This window comes from Festucalex cinctus, chromosome 17, assembly GCF_051991245.1.
Source record: "Festucalex cinctus isolate MCC-2025b chromosome 17, RoL_Fcin_1.0, whole genome shotgun sequence".
Classification (NCBI taxonomy): Eukaryota; Metazoa; Chordata; class Actinopteri; order Syngnathiformes; family Syngnathidae; genus Festucalex; species Festucalex cinctus.
The window spans coordinates 662216-679495 of NC_135427.1; the positions used below are offsets into that span (position 1 = coordinate 662216).

Below are 17280 nucleotides of genomic sequence, written 5' to 3' on the forward strand. Positions count from 1 at the left end.
TTGAAGATTGCGATGAAGAAACTCTGTGTTAGTGTTAGTCTACTGTACTGAGGGGCCCATAAGCTAATTTGAGCTACACCACGACACAAAAAATATTGTGTGTGGCAATTTTGTGTATATTTAGGCACTTTTTGAATTTTTTTTTTTTTTTTTTTTTTGCAATTCAGACATTTCATGGTAATATTCTGCCTTTTTGTTTTTGGATATTTAATGTTTTTTTTTTCTACATTTTTTAAAATTCAATTCTCTGACATTTTTGACAATTTCATTGCCATTTTATAGCAATTTTCTGCTCTTCCGCGGTTACTTTTTGGACGTTTTTAAGGTCATTTTAAAAAACTTTTTCATCCACCTTTCATCTCACATTATTTTTTTTTTTAATATTCAATTACCAGTATTTTTTTTAATCTAAATCATGAATTGTTATATCTAAAACAATAAAAAATAGATGTGTAAAAAGAATACAATACATTTTGCTATATTATGTATTTATTTATTTATTTATTTATTTTTAGATTCACAGGGAGCCACAGGAGAGGGACTAACGAGCCACACATGGCTCCAGAGCCGCAGGTTGCATCCCCATTTTACAAATACAAACTATATGTACTTGCGTTACAGATGGTGGCACCATGAGCACTGGACGCAAAGTACGAGTGGAGAGTGGTTACTTTTCCCTGGAGAAGACCAAGTCTGAGCCCTCTCCGAAACCTGTGCAGCATTCCCAACCACAGCAGCCACCCCAGCAACTCCCCCTGTCCTCGTCAACATCCTCCTGTTCCTTAGGAGCTCCCTGTCCCAGGTACATTTCTGAACCCGAACCCCAAATTTCACCCTATCCCCCCTCCCCAGGAACCCTTGCCTCCCCCAGCTACTCCACCATCAGTTCCTCCCAGAGCTCACTGGACTCTGAACCCAGCGGTGCTACACCTACCTGGGAGGGCCTCAGTGGTGGTGGAGGCAGCGTCGCTAGTGTGAATAGTGGAGGAGGTAGAACAGGTCGTACAGGCAGGCAGTATGCAGCACTTTCAGATGTCCCGCGAGCACGCAGGATGTCCTACCGCGAAGCCTTTCATTCTGAGAAAAAGCGACAAGAGCTAAGAGCACGCACGCGGAGTCCTGGACGGGAAGAGGTGGCCCGGCTGTTTGGGGAGGAGCGCAGGTGAGAGCAGACAGATGCCGGTCTTGCATGGCATCATACATCAAAAATATGAGACAAAAGGATGGCAGCAAATCATTAAAAGACCCTGTAAAGTGAATTTAGAGATTTATTTCTAAATGCATTATACTTGTCTGAAGATAATTGCTGAAAATGGACTCAGACTTCGAACTCTTTAGTGCTTAATTGTGGAGCTGCAGCGTCTACTGGTTTTTTGTTTTTGTTTTTTTTTGTTTTTTAATGTTTCAGGGAGAGGGCTAAAACGGTGGCCCACTTGGGAGTCCAGCATGAGACGGCCCACCCACAATACTCAAGAACTTACCATGCTTATTCGGCACAATTTCAAAGTGAAGTGAGCTAGCTTGAAATGCCTAAAGCGCATGTCACTGTAAGAAAAGCATCGGTTGGTGGGGGAGGGGTTGAGGTGGGCGAAATGAAAACAAAAAAAAACAGCTAGGTAGTTTGGTTTGGCCTCTTAAAGAGTGTCATTGTTGCGTAATGGAAGAAAAGGCTCTAGGTGACATTTTCACGACTCCACACATTTATCATTTTGTGAACACGCATTCACAGTGGTTCGAAGTGATGAGACCATCTTGATTTTGTCCCCCGAAGCTTCATTTTACGTAATTGGCAATTTATTTCACCGTTCAAATTTTGCAGGGTTGTTCCCATTAGTGTACCAGATTTAGAAAGATAAAAAACAAAAATGTATACACTATCCTCACTTTACAGGGACTTGAATGATTTGGTACGAAAACAAAAACTGAGCATGTCAAGTAGTGTGGAGTCAACTCCAGTAGAAGTGCTATGGAGAGATGAGAACTTGAGAAGACATTGCATCAAGCAGGGTTTTCCAACCTTTAATGTCCAAGGCACATTAGTTACATTAACAAAAATAATTAAATACAAATCTCAAGATCTCACCTGAATTTACCGGTACTGTACTCTCAAATGTACTTACTCAGTGGGAAATCTGCACCTGTTTAGTTGAACACAAAGCGGATATACACAGCACACGAGATGAACTCTCATGGGCACAGCGGTTGGTAATCACTGGTTTAAAGTCAACATTAGTTTCTTAACACTACCCAGGGGTTTTACTCGCTGTCTAATTAATGATTTTGGGCATTAAGTGCATCCGTTACTTTCATTGCTGTGGGTTCTTTTCACTCTTGCTGCCTTTGCTAGACGGTTTTGTTGTTTTGATCTTTTCCAGGGGCTTCTGAACGGAGCTCCGATGAGCTCATGCTCAACCAACCCCTCCACCTCTATCCCAATGCTGTTCCCCGCGCTGGTCATCGTTGATTCCTGCTTTCTATCATTTCATCTCTTCTCTACCTGGGAGCACACACAAACACTGTCATTTTAATACACATGCTCATGTTACTGTCAACACATTTGGTGGTACATTGGTTTCCTCTCTTTCCTGACGCAGCATTCACACATTAACCGAATTTCAGTGCCTTAAAAGGTAATTCCGCTGTAAGTTGCCATTGCTGCTACGCAACCATCCGAGACATTTCATTCTAATAAATTTAACTGCAGCATAGAATTAAACAAGTTCTGATGTATCTTTAGGTACATCTCCTGGGGTGGCATATGTTAAGTTGCACATTGTTTTCCATGAAATCTTTTATTTATTTATTTTTGGCAATGTTTTTTTTTATATATATACATTTATTAATTCTAATTCTGCTAACATTGTAGTAAAAAAATATTTAAGCTTAATATACCTATTTTTTTTTTTTATTTATTTATTTTTTTTTTTTTTTTTTTTTTTTTTTTTTTTTTTTTTTTACTGATTATCGAAATGGTCTTTTCTCATGTCACAGACGTTCACAAGTCATCAACCGATTTGAGGAGAGTCCACATGTGGAGCGAATGGACACAAGCAACCCCAGCGAGCTGTCATCGAACGTCAGCAGTGCGCAGCGACAAGGGCGCAGTGAGAGACGCTATCTGGCTGACCAGCATGTATGTGTGTCTCTGAAGTAATATTGTCAAAGGATATTTTAACAGAGTTAAGTTTAAGACTTGTGTGTCGTCCTAGGACATGTCATTAGATGCAGGGAAGGACCGCTCGGTCCCGGATGTGTCCAGCTCGGCTTTTGCAAACTTAAGAAGAGCTAAATCACTTGACCGTAGAGTCACCGAGTCCTCAATGACTGTGAGTTCCTGCCGCGTTTCTCACTTTGAACTAGTGGCATACACTGTTTCATGTAAATGAAGAAAGCATAAATTGTACATGACCTGAGCCATCCTGATCTTCTGCTGCAGGCCTCACATCTGTCTTACTTACTTTCCTTCTGCACCCTTGTTTGAAGAGCGAAAATAGTAGAGAATGAAACCTAGATTGCACATTTCTTGCTGTCAAAACTGTCAATTTTTGTTGATCCCTGGGAGTGTGACAATGGTGATCGACCAAGGTGATTGGAATGACATCTTTGAAAGATCATGTGTTGTCAACAGAGTAAAATATACTGGAACATTTTTTGTTATATACAATATTAAAAAGTCTTACTATGTGTTACTGGGCATAATGATCCCAAATGAAACAAAATGTAATTGTAACAACAAAATTTACACAAATGATTTATGTCGTTTAATCTTAAAAAGCACGAGATGATTTACTAAAAGTAAAAAAATAAAATAAAAGATTAGTCGGACCAAATGAGCAATGATTATTATGATTATTTTACACACCACCTAAAGTTAAGGTTTGTTTAAATAATTAAAATCATCATAGATCGACATAAACGTGTTAAATACAACAAAAATTAAATTACTGATAACAAACACATATGACAAGGATTAACGTATTTATAACTTTATTAACCACGCCACACAATGCATTCTGGGAACAATATATATGCAAAACAGGAAGCTACAACATGTCCGGAACTCATACAGGCAAAGGTGTTGCTACGTTCAATTTGTATTTGTGTTGTATTTTTGGAAAAATATAATTACAGTTGAGCCCCGTAATGTAGGGCTGGCCCACAAATAGCGAAAATCTACGTATAATTTATGCCAATTGTTTTTAAGTTATATGCCATGATTTTACCGTATTTTCCTCCAAGTGGCCCTTGAGCTAATATGAGTTTGACACTCCTGGATTAAAGTGTTTGCCACCAAGCTGCTTAAGGCTGCAAAGGTGTCCTCTCGAGGACCGACTCTTGCACATCAGCTACTGACCCTAGACCTGCTCACAGACTCCTGGTAATCACCATGGTTGGTCGCTGCAATTGCCCCGCAGCTGCCAGCAACCCCACCCACTCACTCCCACACACTGACAGCACCGCCGCCACTGCTTCTGCCGTTTTATAAATAGCCAACACGGTGGCAGTTAGTTGAGCGTCGTGTCCTCGCCCTCCCCACCCCCGGGGTTGAGGGAGAGGAGCGGATTGTCAACACATGAATTGAAGGCAGACAGGCGTCACAATGACTCTCTGCCAGACGGTGACTCCACACCTGATGAAGCTAAACAAAAACAAGGTACCGTAGCGTGCGCATAGGCCTGCTTTGGCGTGTTATTTGCGTTGTCGTTTGTTTTTTATGTGTGGCAGTCAGTCTCCTTAACTGTCGTCAGCTTTTGGCAGCTCCGCTGACTTGGCTAAGGGGGTGAACCGAAAGTCCCACACAGATTTAAGTAGTTTAGTGTAAAGTCAATTACTGTACATTTGCCAGTGTCACAAACAAGGGGTCTTGTCGCACTAACCCGAACCTACACAAATTAATTAATAGCCATTGGGGATTTCAAGCAGATGGTACTGATTGAACAACTCTTTGTCTTCACTACAGCCTGATCTGCTGAACTTCAAAAAAGGATGGATGACCAAGCTGTATGAAGATGGAATGGTAATCATCGTCATAACTTCTTTGTCCCTACATCATTTGTATGCATATGTAGTTAACTTCTGACGTCACATAATTCTTTCCCCCTTTGCATATAGTGGAAGAAGCACTGGTTTGTTCTCACAGATCAGAGTCTGCGATACTACAAGGACTCAATAGCTGAAGAGGTGAGATGTCTTTAAAAGTGTCTCACAGACATTTCTAATTAGTACGTGTTGTGAATTTCTGTTACATGCTCTCCAGGCGTCAGAAGTGGACGGCGAGATTGATCTTTCCACATGTTATGACGTCAAAGAGTTCCCCGTCCAGAGGAATTATGGCTTCCAAATCCTGGTCAGTGTTGATTCATGCCATCAATTTTGTTGCGTCATTTCTCGCCAGTAAGGATTGAACGAACGCATTGTTGACTCGGTTAGCTCGGCTGTCTGTTGCCAGTCTATAAACAGCTTTAGACGGCATGTGGTGCAACTTAAGGTATCAGGTTTTGCTGTTTCTCTTTTTGAAGTGATTCTTTGTCTGTCATGAAGGATGTCACTTGACTTGTCTTCTCACTGTGGCATCACGGTCTAATTATGCCTCTGTTGTTACTCGCCTCGCTTACCTCTGTGAACACATGCACTCGCCTCAACCTACTTAATTTGGTATGCACATGACATGCCGACTATAAGATATTCTCTTCTTGGCTTTTAAACATTTTAAGCTCTGGACATATATAAGATACTGTATTTCATCATATTTGTTAACAGTAACAATAAGGTCATTTTCTTTTGTCTACATTCGCTTGAATTATCTTCCACTGCTATTTTTTGGCATATGTCAGAAATAGAGTGGCCAAGGGGATCATCCTGTCTTTGGCGAAGAACAACGTGGGTTTGATGTCAAGAAATTAATAACTCCAGTATTTATATCCACAATTCCCTCTCACCGCAGTGAGGCTCAGAGGCTGCACTGTAGAATTCAGCTGCGCATGTTAATTAAGGGAATGAAGTGCATGGCAGCATGTCGATTTTAAGTGCAATGGTGCCTTGAGATACAAGATACACTTGAATCCACTTGTGCTAAAATGTCTGTTGTGTAAAGGTTTTTAGCACTGATGCTAGTTGGCCCGTATTATGGAGTTCCCAAAATGTGTTCGCATTAAATTAGTGCAAAGATAATTAGTTGTTATACTTCTTTCTCTCGTCTCTCGTATCTCAACGCACAACTTCACATCCACATAACCAGTTGGTCTTTTGAAAATAGTTGTATGGTTAATCAAATTATTTCTACTGCATGTGCAGTGCTGAAAAATGGCACAACTGTGTATGATTTATATGAAGCATGCATACATACAGCAATCGGTCAACAATTTAAAATTATTATCATTAAGTTATTTAGCACTGTTAAAAATAGCTGGCCGCCAATGCAAGTGCTTTAGTTGGAAGAAAGCCTCTTAGGGTGTAGTTAAGGTTGTGATGATGGCCTTGATAATAGTCCTTAGAATCATATTAAAAGTAATTATAGGACCGTGAGGTATCAGCTCTGGGGGGTGAGAGTGTCCATGATGTCACTACACTGAGATTGCTTTTTGCTTCCTAGTTTATTGTCAGTTTCCCTGGTGAAATTACGCAAACCCCAGTTGCTCCACATACTGTGATATCCGTGTGAATGTCCCCACTGTGGGACGTTAAGGGAATTACCATCTACAGCTTGCGTGGGACATCTAATAGCGCAGCACTGTGACCCCCATAGCAGCTGTTTGACACATATTGTAAACTGTAATCAAGTCTGGCACTGGTGATTGTGACACATGCCCTGCATGGTCCAATGTATTTGCTGAATAAGTGTCAAATAAAGGGCTGGGCATGTCTTGAATTACTCCTCCTTACCTTCATTTTGGGCTAATTAGCAGCACATATGATACGTATATGTATCACATAAGTCTGACATCCATACTTCAGGTAGCATTTCTTTCTACCACCGAGGAATAAAGATTTAAAATCGTCAAATGGGGTTAAACAGAAGCTTGATAAACTGATGAAATTTAAATTTAAAAGTAGAAATTATAAATAATTTCTATGGCCTTTCGGGGCACACAAGATGTTGTATGTTTACTGGCCTATGGACTATGAGTGGGATCTCCTTGAAAAAATATCTCCCCTGTAGGGGGGGGTCCCCAAAACCAAAAAGCATAAGAACCCCTAATCTAGTTTGCACATTGCAGCTATGTGGTGGTGGAATGTGCACAAAGCAGAAATGCATGATTTAGTAAGGCTTGATGACGTTACAATGTGCTTGTAACTAGTCTCCAAATTGTTGCATCGTCCTGGTTGCTCATTTGCAAGCCATGTCATTTCTGTTGTCAGTGTAAAGAAGGCGCGTGCACCCTGTCAGCCATGACCTCCGGAATCCGCCGCAACTGGATCCAGGCCATCATGAAGAACGCTCAACCCACCATCGCTCCTGATGTCACTCGGTAATAACCCAGAGAGAATCAACACTTGACCGCTGGCAGATGCAAATGCCGCTTTTCTCACCTACTTGAACTTAATCCCTCTCTCCTCCTTACCCTCTGTTTCCTCCTCCTCCTCCTCCTCCTCCTCCTCCTCCTCCCGCAACCGGTGTTTACAACCTGCTTCCAGGAAAAACATCTCACTGAAACTATCCGTTCTGAAGCCCAGGTTGGAAAACTTGTGTGTTGAATATCGCCTCCCCTCACTCTTGCCTTCTTCCTCAAAAAGTGATGTCATTGCCCCGCAATGTCTGCCCTGGCGTGTTTGTCGTCCTGCCCCATGTCATGTGACGTTGAGTCATGTCTCCGTGTCAATTGCGCCGCTGTAACGGCAGTCAAGTCAACAAACTCTCCTTGATCAGCAGCAACTAACTTGTGGGAATGAAGATGTAAACCTTGTTAGCATGCCAGTATCTTCTCAGATTACATGTTGTTATACATATTCTGACTGGCATAAACGGAATCACAGCCTAATAGTGTGTCTCGTAGGTCGATGTGGTATTTTTGGCATTTCTGCATAAGTACACGCTCACCACGGATACCTCGTTCTCATTATTGAGCGCTGCTCCTTCCCACTTTCCCTCGCCGACTGGGCCTATTGCCTCAACGTGACCTGATGGAAGTATATTAGTCGATTGTGTCACTTTTTAAAAACTGTCCTGCCTATCAGCGCTAAACATGGCAATACATCCCGTTTACTGCAAATACATTCTTCACGTTGAGCCGCCATATAAATGGCATTAACATAGCGGCTGAGAGAAGGCGTCTGCCATCGGGCTTATTTTAGCTTGTGTGTGTAAACACTAAAGCTGCTTTCAGCACAACATGCAGTGTGTCTTAGTAGTGCTTGGATTTTCCTGTGTCTAACCATGTGTCTGTTTTTTTAAAAACACAATTGAATGATGCTCCACTGACAGCAATGCATGGGAAAAGCCTTATGCGTAATGTTTTTTCCCCATTCAGATCTGCTCCTGATGAGAAGATAAAAACGCAGGTGCTGCAAGAGCCATGTCAGCAGGTTAAGCCTGAGCCAAGCCCCTGTCCGGAGCCCCTCAACACTGATGGCAACAGGCAGCCGACGGGCAACGGGGCCCCCACCCCTCCCTCGGAACCCCGGAAAAGCCGGGTTCGCGAGCGCAGACGGGAAGGACGCTCAAAGACTTTTGACTGGTCCGAGTTCAAAATTGAAAAGAAAGACAAGCCTGCGAAGGAGCGAACAGACACCGTTGACCACAGCTCGTCTATTTCCACGACCGTTTCATCCTCCCCCGCCTCACCGTCATCCTCTCCCGTCTCTACCTCGGCCCTGTTAACCCCCCGTGTATCAGATGCCTGCACCATGTCGACAGTAGAAGATAACATTAGAGGGGGCGACCCGAGCCATTTGCGAAGTACTGTCCTCGTCACTTCCACGTTGAACACGACATCTCCCGTGCAGCCGTCCTTACCTGAACGTCAAGAGCAAGGAAGAATGGAGGTAGACCACCCAACGGCTTCGCACAACATCGAGGAAGATAAATTTAGCATAACGTCAGGCGTGAAGGAGGAGATTGAGCAGCGGTGGCATCAGGTGGAGACGACGCCACTGAGGGAAGAGAAGCAAGTGCCCATCAGCACGGCTACTGAGAGCTCCAACTCTGACAGACTGCCTGCACATGAGCTCGCTGCACTGCTAGACAAAGAGGTAGAAATTGTGAATTTAACAACTATACATACTACAAAGAAAAACATCTATTTTCCTGTGTAGTGTAAAAGTTTAACGTGTCTTAATGATATTCATCCGTTTCTGTTTTCAGTTGGGACAGAAGCAAAACGAGCTGGACCAACTTCAGAGACAGAACAGTATGTTAAAGGAGCAACTGGAAGATGCACTGGGAAGAGAACAAAGTGCCAGAGATGGCTATGTCCTGCAGGTAAGACTTGGGCGGAAGTAAATTTGCTGACTCTATTGCATTACTGGTAACAGTTAAATATTGGGCTTTGGTTTTGCAAGTCTTCTTTGTCATTGTGCGTCCAATGTATGTAACCTGTATGGAATTCCACTAACTGTTGTGGGTTGTTACCTGGAACTGATATGCATGGTTGTGGTGTTTAGCATGTGTTTTATTAATGTGTTGTTACGGAGTTTCACATCTCCTGGGGAAAAATAACTAATCTTAACTGATATACTCGATGTATGAAATTTGATCAAAGGGCCTTGCACTGTGCTTTTTCTGTGTTCATCTGTCCTTTGAGCGTGTGTCTTTTCTCAGCATGTTTTCTTAAAGGGATACTTGACTCATTGAGCAGTTTTCAGCAGTAAAAAAAATATTTTGTCCAGAATGAATTTGATAAATTCATTATTTTTCATGTACTATTAATTCCTTTAAAAAATTATTTTGCAACTCGCTGCAGATGACATCACCTGTGTGCTGAGGAAATAAGTAGCGACCTATCACGGCTCACCTGTTTCCTGGGTTTGTTTAGCAAACTGAGCCACGATTGGTCGTTACAAGTTTTCTTCAGCACAGGTGATGTCATCTTCCGTCGACAACAAGTGGCAAAATTTGTTTTTTAAAGGTACGGTAAAATAATGAAGTTATCACATTAATTATAGACAAAATATTAGCTTCTTAATGTTGAAAATGGCTCAGTGAGTCATGTATCCCTTTAATCTATTTTTGCACGAATTTTGCTGGTGTTTTGGAATTAATGGCTTATTGCACATGCATGCTAAACAGATTTTTTTTCTTTTCATTTTTTTAGTTTCATCACATCGCATAAGTGTCAACTTTTTTTCTTTTTTTTTTTTTTTCTTTTTCCTCCCCCCCAGTTTGGTTCACTATATTCATCACCCACTTTTTTACAATATATATTTTGGGCAGATGTGTGTTCTCGAGATTTTTTTTATATCGCCTCTGAAAAAGCACAGTAGAAGAAGCTTTGGATACACATACAAAAAATCTCTCAGGAGATTGGTATCAAGAAACTTGAGATGTGGTTCTCCGTATCAGACAGGGAAAGTGAGGGAGGCGATGCAACTAATCAAGCTTGTTTCATCAATCTCTTTAAAGAATGCAACACCCTCTTCCACCTCACCGCGCAGAGTGCCATGGCAACACTTGCACATGCTGAACCAAGACTTGCAGGGCGAATTAGAGTCCCAAAAGCGCAAACAAGACCTCGCTCAACATCAGATTAAAACACTAAAAAGAAGCTACACTGAAGCCCAGACTGCAGTAGACCGCCACGAGACTGATGTTCAAGCCCTGCAGTCGAAGCTGGCATCTGCATTGGCTGAAATCTTAGCAAGTGAACAAGCTGTGGCTCGTATGCGCAACGAACTCAAGCTGGAGCAGGAACGATCGAAGGAGCAAGAAGAGGAACACGGACACAGCGAAGCCACCTTACGAGCCCAGCTAAAGGATAGCGAAAGCAGACTGCGTGAAGTTGAGGCCCACCTTTTAGAGAGAAACCAGGCCCTTCGCCACCTGGAGCACCAGCAGGCCATTCAGCGAGACCACGCGAGAGAGATCCAGAGGTTGCAGGAACGACTTCAGGAGGTGACTGCGCGACTGGTCGCGACGGAAGAAGGTCAGGCGCTGAAGGAGGAACGCCTGAGAAAGGAGCAGCATAGCATTCAAGAGAGTCACGAGAGGGAAAGACAAGATCTGTGTCGAAGAATCGCCGAGGCCGAGACAGCGCAGAAGGAATTGGAGGTCAGACTCCTCGAGGCCGAACAGCAGGTGGAAGCCCTGTTGAGAGGGCGGCAGGGCTCAGCAGGAACAGAACACAGTGAAGAATTGCTGAACTTGCGTGAAGAGCTAACCCAAAAGACCAATCTGTTAGAGTCACTCAGGGAGAGTGTGCGTAGACTTGAAGAAGAGAAAGGTCTGCTCACATGCCGTTGTCAGGAGCTCCTCAACCAGATAGCAGAGGCAGACCGGGAGGTTAACAAGCTTTGCAGTCGCCTTGAGACCGAAGAGGCAGATTATTGCTCTCTGGAAAACTCGTATGAGAGGGCCACCCAAGAGTTTCAGAGAATGAGCCAGTTCCTCAGAGAGAAAGAGGAAGAGATTCATCAGACGAAGGAAATGTACGAAAGGCTGATGGAACGCAAAGAGGAGGACTTGAAAGAGGCTCTTGTCAAGATGACTGCACTTGGCAACAGCTTGGAGGAAACTGAACAGAAGCTTCAAGCTAAGGAGGACCTTCTTTGTCAAATGAGTCAAAATCTGTTATATCAAGTTGAGCCCGGCAATTCTGAACAAAATCTAAAAGCCAAGCTTGTGGTCGCAGAGAACCGCATTGTAGAACTTGAGCAGCACCTCAGTGCACTGCAGCTGGGATATGCCGATCTGCACTTGAGGAGGAAACAAGTCCAAGAACAGAGCAAACAGGAGAGTGGCAAAACTTCCAATGAAGAGTCCCCATTGCCATTCGGCTCGGCATCTAAAAATGACGACTCCACAGATAAGGAGTCGCAAGCTAAGAAACCAAGAATCCGGTTTTCCAACATTCAGTGCCAAAAATATAACAACCTGGATGATTGCCATACCTTTGATGAAATACAAGATGTTAAACAGAAAAACTTTGATTTATCTGAAGCACTTTCCTCCCCTGATACTGCATTCCCACATGCTTGTGACTCTGAGAAGTTCATCTCCATTGTACACGTCCTTGAAACTAAACTGCTCGCCACTGAGGAAAAGCTAAAAAACCTCACTCGAAATCTACAGGAACGGAACACACACGATCGAGACATGTCCAAGAAGAATCTGAAGATGGTTGAAAACAAACCTTTGGGTTGTGACAGCGGGACTGAGAGAAGTGATGTCAACAATCCTTATGTCGAGGCCCTCCTTTGCGTGGAAACAAGTCGCGAGAAAGTCAAGGCTTTCTTGTCTAGCTCTCATGAGAACACCGATTCACAGCTTCGCTCATTGTCCGAGGTGGAAAATGAGCTCTTCACTGCATCGGCGTATCTCCGCCATGGACAAAAGACCTTGGAGGAACAGTCACCATATCGCCCTCAAACTCAAACATCCGAACCTTTAGATCAAGACGCAATTCATCTCTTTGCCAAAACTCTCTCGTTTGAGGCACTTGTTTTGAATAAAATGGCTTTGCTTGTACAGGCATCAGAATCTGACCTTCTCCAAACACTGACCGCCATCTGGGATGATATCGAGAACATTAAAAGTGGTGACAAAGATTGTTTGGCAATCGTTTATGCAGATGTGTTGACCAGAAAGTTGATGTTAGAGACTGCATTCTGGAAAGAACTGGAGAGAGAGGCGATACCCTGTGATGGTGCAAATGTTGCTAAACCCCAAGAGGCCAATGTTCCGGCTGACGCAGACATAAATGCGTCCGCTGTATTTAATACCTTAATCAAAGCTGAACTGTCTTACTCGATTCAAAACCTCAAGCTTGGCTATGAAGAGAAATTCCGGCAACTTAAAGAGGAGCTGGCCGAAGCTCACCACAAACTTTATCAAAGGGAGATGGCCTTGAAAGCGATTATTGAAGCCTCCAAGAGGTCTGATTTGAAAAGTGTGATCAAAGAAGTGAAAAGCAACTTTGGCTTCACCAAACAAAAGTTGGCTGACATCTGCCCACCTGAGCTCGCGCCGTATACGGAGCAAATCGAGCTGCAAGAAGCCCGCGACCTCGCCGAAAAAATCATCGAGCGCCAGTTGTCTGAGAAAGTTCCGTGCTGCGGCGTCGACTCTGTTGAGTCTCTTCAAAGTGCGCACGACAGCCTGGCGGCTGAGCTTCAGCAACAGGCAGCAAAGCTTCACAAGTATGCTCAAGAAATCCAAAGCACTGGGAACCATCCCGAACTGGCCAAAATGGTCAACGCGCTTTTAGGGCCTCAGACGTCTATTTTCACAAGCACTTCTCTTTGTATGCGCGAAGCCCTCATCCAGGCTCAAGTAGCGTACGTAGCGTGCAGATTGCGATCCACGCATGAACGCAACTTGGCCCGGTGTAAGCAGACGCACCAGAGTATGGACGCGCTCGTGCAACAGCACGCCAGCAGCGTCAGGTCCATTCAAGAGCAGTACGAGACGTCCCTTCAGGAGGAGCGTCACAGCTTCACGCAAACGCTGGCCAGTCTCCAGAAGGAGAATGCAACCCTCAGGAGTGAAATCAGCCAAATCTCAAAACGGCAAGAGCAGCTGGCAATCCTGGAGGAGCGTTTCCAGATGCAAATGGAGGATCTGAAGCAGAAGCACCAGGAAGAGTTGCACTTAGCTGAGAGAGAGCGCGCCGCAACGGAACTGGCTCTCTTGGAGACGGCAACGGACAGCCAGCAAAAGCTGAAGGGCCTGCTGGTGGACGTGGCCGTCATGAAGGGTCAGCATGAGAGCCAGGTGAAAAGACTCAAGGACGACTTTGAGCAGAGGATGGCTCAGCTTCAGCGTATCTACGAAGACGAGATGGTCAAGTTGAACATTCGGGATACCCGAGAGCGACACGCGAGTGAGAGCGAGGTGGTCTCGACACCGATGGAAGAGGAGGCGGCGGACGTGCAAACCTCGTCGCAGGTTGACACCATGGTGCTTCTGAGGGACAGGGTCCAGGAACTGGAGACTCAGATGAACAGCATGAGGGATGAACTGGAGAACAAGCAACTGGAAGGAGACGTGGCCAGCCTGAGGGCCAAATACCAGAGAGACTTTGAGAGTCTTAAGGTTTCTGTTTTTCTCTTTTACCTTACCAATCTCGGGTTTTCAGAGATACTTAGAGACTGTAGATAGACCAGTACGGTAGATTGTAACAATTTGCCAATTATTATTATTATTAACAGCATATTAGAATTCGGGAATGCTGTGACTTTTGTAAATGTTTAACCATTTCCCCACTTTCAATAATAGTGAGCTGTTAATTTCTTGCCTGCACTGACTTGCTCCATTCTAATTTTAACTCTCTTTAACTAGCATAGCTCGGCTTGAGGTGTTTTGCTCTCGCATGACTGCATTTAGCCTAATCATCTTCATACAGTGCACTGAATGACAATTTAGCTAACTTTGTAACTAAGCTTGGTTGCGTGTGTCGTCGGTCAGGCCACATGCGAGCGTGGCTTTGCGGCAATGGAAGAAACCCACCACAAGGTGGTTGAAGACCTCCAAAGGCAGCACCAGAGGGAGATTTCCAAACTCATGGAGGAGCGAGAGAGGCTTCTGGCTGAGGAGACTGCTGCAACTATCGCTGGTACATTCGCTGTATTTTTTTATTTTTTGTGGAGACAATTTACCATAAATTGTTATGCTAATTTACTTTGCGCGACGATGGAGTTGCACCTTATATGTTAGCATTGAGCTAACGAGTTTAATATGTGTGACCTCTCCTTCTAACCTGTAGCTATTGAAGCTATGAAGAATGCTCACAAGGAGGAACTGGAGAAGAGCCAGCGCTCACAGCTCTGCGGACTCAACTCTGACATTGATGAACTTCGATTACAATATGAGTATGTTTTCTAGTAGCAGATGTGGGACTAAGTCAAACATTGTTGTTAGCCTTAACGGTTTCAGAAAACAAGTAAAAACTCAGAAAACTCTAATCTAATTGCGATTATTTTTTCACCCCTCAATATTGTGATTGCAATTTAACATTCAGTCATGTGACTTGAGTCCCCATCTCTGCCTTGTAGATTAATGGAGTTTGAATGCTTTCCCCCCACATAATACTTAAACACTGCACTTGACTGTCCAGGGAGGAGCTTGCGTCCATCCAGAGGGAGCTGGAGGTTTTATCGGAGCAGTATTCGCAGAAATGTCTGGAGAACGCCCACCTGGCTCAGGCCCTGGAGGCCGAGAGGCAGGCCCTCAGGCAGTGTCAGCGAGAAAACCAGGAGCTCAACACTCACAACCAGGTTGCAGCACACGCACACGCGCGCGTCGACACGCAAGGGCGTCCGGTTGCCTCTCCTTTTAACGCCGTGCGGTCCAACAGGAGTTAAATAACCGTCTGAGTGCAGAGATCACCCGGATGCGCTCGTGTTTCAGCGGCGAGACGGCGCTGTCGCCTGTTACGCAAGGCAAAGATGTCTACGAGCTGGAGGTTTGTCGGATGAGTCGCACATAGCATCGAGACGCTCGTTGCTTCACTACAATTATTCCTCTTCTTGCCTTCTGGAAGGTGCTGCTTCGAATCAGAGAGTCGGAGATTCAGTATCTTAAACAAGAGATCCACTCGCTGAAGGATGAGCTGCAGTCGGCTTTGAGGGTGAGTAAATTAATTTGACTTTTGTTGTTTGCTGGGAGTGACGGTGAAGGTAGAATATGATAATTCATGTGTCATACCAACAGGACAAGAAGTACGCCACCGACAAATATAAAGACATCTACACCGAGCTGAGCATTGTGAAAGCGAAGACTGACTGCGATATTGGCAAACTGAAGGAGAAGCTGCTGATTGCCACTGAGGCGTTAGGCGAGAGGACCGTCGATGGGACGGTTACGTCTGGATACGGTGAATGTTTGGTTGACTTTGTGTTAGACACCGCCATTTTGCATTCACACTGATAAAAATGGAACTTCAGAACCTCAAGGGATACTTGACCTCATTGAGCCATTTTCAGCAGTAAAAAGTTGATATTTCGTCCAGAATGAATTTGATGACTTCATTATTTTTCTAATAACTTTAAAAACAAATGCTTTCACTTGCTGTCAACTGAAGATGACATCACCTGTGCTAAGGAAGTAGGTAATGACCAATCATGGCTCAGTCTGCTGACCAAACCCATTAAACAGGTGAACAGTGATTGGTCGTTACCTACTTCCTCAGCACAGGTGATGTCATCTTCAGTTGACAGCAAGTGGGGAAAAAATTTGTATTTTAAGGTATTAATTGTATGTGAAATATAAGGACTTTACAAAATTAATTTTGGACAAAATATTAACTTTTTGCTGCTGAAAATGGCTCAATGAGTCAATATCCCTTTAAGTTTAAGAATCTGCAAATTTGTGGAAAAATGTTCCTCTATAGTTGCTCATTTTGCATGTATTCACTTATGAAGACAATATCAATCACAATTATTTTGGTAATAATTGAAATCACAATTACAACAATCATTTATTTGGTACAAAACAAGAAAATGTTTAAATGTAAAACAAAATTTATTATATTAGTTATTTTAAAATGTTACAAAAATTGCAAATGTATATTTGTAGGTGAGGTACACCCTGAACTGGTTGCCAGCCAATTGCAGTGTATAAATTTAAGCAACTCAAAAATGACTATTCTTTATTTTAATTTTTATTTTTTACAATTGTTATAATTGTGCTGATTTTTGTAATAGTGGAGTGTAATAATTGAAATTGTATTTCGATGAATTGCACAGCCCTACTTCCACCATATCTGTAATATTTCTTTCTTCTCTCTTTGTAGACATCATGAAATCCAAAAGTAACCCGGACTTCATGAAAAAAGAACAACGGACCTCCAAACCATCCAGAGGTGTCAGGTCAAAGGCAAGTGTCAACCTTTTTATTTTATTTTTGAACACGTGTTTTGTCTTGTTTTTGCATTCTATATGTGCAAGCCGTAAAATCTTGGCAAGGAGTCGAGTCGTGCGTGTTTGTCATGTGTGTCTTTTGTCCACCAGTCTGTCACTGAACAGGTCTCGTGGGACAGCTGACACCCACCGTGTAGGTCTTAAGCCCTCCCCCCAAACCCGCCCGAGATACGCCGTAGGTATATCGCAGCATAAGCATGACGTAGAGCAACGCATCCTTTGCATGACCTCACCTCCTTTTCTGCCTTTTCGATGCGCGCACATTTCCCC

The 17280-nt window shown here is 43.6% G+C and overlaps 1 protein-coding gene across 6 annotated transcripts in view; it reads left to right on the forward strand.

The window, feature by feature from the left end:
- The window catches only part of LOC144004603 (uncharacterized), a 39469-nt gene that overhangs the window by 20050 nt on the left and 2139 nt on the right, over positions 1 to 17280 (forward strand). For 3 of the 6 annotated variants that reach the window (XM_077501922.1, XM_077501924.1, XM_077501926.1), the window contains 18 exons: positions 622 to 1162; positions 2992 to 3133; positions 3210 to 3326; positions 4961 to 5017; positions 5113 to 5181; positions 5258 to 5347; positions 7360 to 7469; positions 7636 to 7674; positions 8469 to 9189; positions 9302 to 9418; positions 10559 to 14185; positions 14558 to 14705; positions 14856 to 14961; positions 15207 to 15366; positions 15447 to 15554; positions 15633 to 15719; positions 15803 to 15965; positions 16884 to 16966. In XM_077501922.1, coding sequence (XP_077358048.1) covers positions 622 to 1162; positions 2992 to 3133; positions 3210 to 3326; positions 4961 to 5017; positions 5113 to 5181; positions 5258 to 5347; positions 7360 to 7469; positions 7636 to 7674; positions 8469 to 9189; positions 9302 to 9418; positions 10559 to 14185; positions 14558 to 14705; positions 14856 to 14961; positions 15207 to 15366; positions 15447 to 15554; positions 15633 to 15719; positions 15803 to 15965; positions 16884 to 16966 — 6485 coding nt within the window. Of the gene's footprint in view, positions 1 to 621; positions 1163 to 2991; positions 3134 to 3209; positions 3327 to 4960; positions 5018 to 5112; positions 5182 to 5257; positions 5348 to 7359; positions 7470 to 7635; positions 7675 to 8468; positions 9190 to 9301; positions 9419 to 10558; positions 14186 to 14557; positions 14706 to 14855; positions 14962 to 15206; positions 15367 to 15446; positions 15555 to 15632; positions 15720 to 15802; positions 15966 to 16883; positions 16967 to 17100; positions 17186 to 17280 lie in introns of all 6 variants that reach the window. The other 3 variants (XR_013279414.1, XM_077501925.1, XM_077501923.1) reach the window with 3 other exon arrangements.